Below are 1,879 nucleotides of genomic sequence, written 5' to 3'. Positions count from 1 at the left end.
AAAATGTCAATGGTATTATTCTGGATTACAGTTTAAAAATTGTTTCATAAAACAGATGCAGTTGAATCTCCACTTTGCAGTGCTCCATATTATTCTAATCAAATGATTATTGGTAAGAGATATTTGATGATATTTATTAAGTAAGGGCAAATATCCTCAAAATTTATTAGATTATCACTCCCACCCTCATCAAAAATTCGAGATGCGGGAATAAAAGAAAAAAAAATTGCCGCATCAATTATTTTAACAGCATAAAAATAACAATGCAATTTTATGACTTCAAATATATTTTCTTTAAAAAACTATAAAATTAAACCAGTTTTTATACAATATTTACTATTACTAGCTAAATATAAACAGTCCCTCAAAAAAACAAGAGCAAAATAATATATTGTTCCGATAAAAAAAAAAACAAAAAAAAACGCCCTTCCTTATCAATTTTTTATTTTAAAGAGTGATAATCTAATAATTTTTTCTATGTACCCTTAATAACCTTATTTCAGGTTCAGTTTAGAATAGTATTGGCTAATATTAGTAATTATTTTATTTATTATTTATAGCCATCTTCATGAAAAAGTACTGTAGTCACTTATAACAATTTATTAACGATTTATTGCCATCTAATGTTAGAATTAAACAGAAAACAAAAATAAAATAATTATAATAATAATCATACTTCAGAAGCCTTACACTAAAATTTTTTCATGCTTTTTTTATGTGTACTGGTTGTTTTCTGGACTTGGTTAATGCTTGTTCCACCCTGCCTAACATGTCAATAATTTTTTCAGTATATTGTATCTGTATTATAAGACAGCAAAATTGAATAAAGAAAAGAAAGTAATTAAATATTTTTTTTAAATTGTTATTACTATTACTATAGGGCTTGAAGAGTGGTATGCAAATGATGATGATGAAGAAATACAATCAAGTCTAAATAATGATGTGGATTACAGTACTGGTAAGTTTTGTTCATTATAGTAATATATTAATTCTTATTACTTTGTTCATTTCTGGTGTTGTTTATTAAAAAAAAAAAAAAAAATTATTTAGATTAGTTGTCTTTCTGTTAAGGTGCTGTTAATGATGAAGGAGAAGACAGTGATGTAATATTGGAAGTCCAGGAAATTCCGGATGAACCCTTTGAGATTGACCAAACATCTAAAGCCGTGGATGTACCTATGCCGGATACACCATCTACCAATGTTCTACCTAAAGGTTTTAATAACTATTTTGATATGTACTCTATTTTTAAAATTATGAAATAATGTGAAATCAAATTAAGTTTGACCTACATATTATCACAGTAAATTGGGACCAGTAGTTAACAAAAAGTGAACAATAAACTGTCCTGTAATATATAGTAGTTATTAATAAATATTGGATATGTAGAACTTGGGGACATAATGCACATTATATAAATGAACTGTAAAAAATGTTAATCCAACTCCTAAAAAGTTATAATATAGATCATTGAATTTGATTTTAATATAATAAAATAAACAGCATTAAAAATTCATATTCACTTGCCAATTAGTTTAAAGCCACTCTAAACCTAAGGATAACATTTTTTTTTCGCTCAAAGAGTATGTTAAATTGGTCAATTGTGTTTCAGGACGAAAAAGACGACTGCCATCATCCACTCAGGGATCTAAAAGGGATAGGACCGTTAATGCCTTGGCAAAAAAAATAAAAGAAACTAGTGATGCCAACTGGAGGAGAATGTCATCAATGTTGGAAAGAATGCGAAAGGAAGACCAAAAAGAAAGAGAAGAAATGACAACTCTGATGAATACACTAACATCAGTACTGGAAAAGGGGAATAAAGACCGTCAGGAGGAAAGGCAAGCAATGAGGGAGGAAAGGCTAGAGGAACGGCGTG

The 1,879-nt window shown here is 28.5% G+C and overlaps 1 protein-coding gene across 1 annotated transcript; it reads left to right on the top strand.

Moving 5' to 3' along the window:
* Positions 1-37: 37 nt before the first annotated feature.
* LOC117103002 lies at positions 38-1,841 on the top strand (the record flags this gene model as incomplete). The annotated part of the gene is made up of 4 exons (XM_033243462.1): positions 38-112; positions 881-958; positions 1,072-1,215; positions 1,613-1,841. Coding segments are annotated over exons 1-4 (461 nt in total), but the record flags the coding sequence as incomplete, so codon positions are not given.
* Positions 1,842-1,879: the final 38 nt, after the last annotated feature.

This window comes from Anneissia japonica, unplaced genomic scaffold, assembly GCF_011630105.1.
Source record: "Anneissia japonica isolate Jap-2015-1 unplaced genomic scaffold, ASM1163010v1 scaffold60681_len1899_cov166, whole genome shotgun sequence".
NCBI lineage: Eukaryota > Metazoa > Echinodermata > Crinoidea > Comatulida > Comatulidae > Anneissia > Anneissia japonica.
This window is presented reverse-complemented; position numbering and strand designations above follow the sequence as displayed.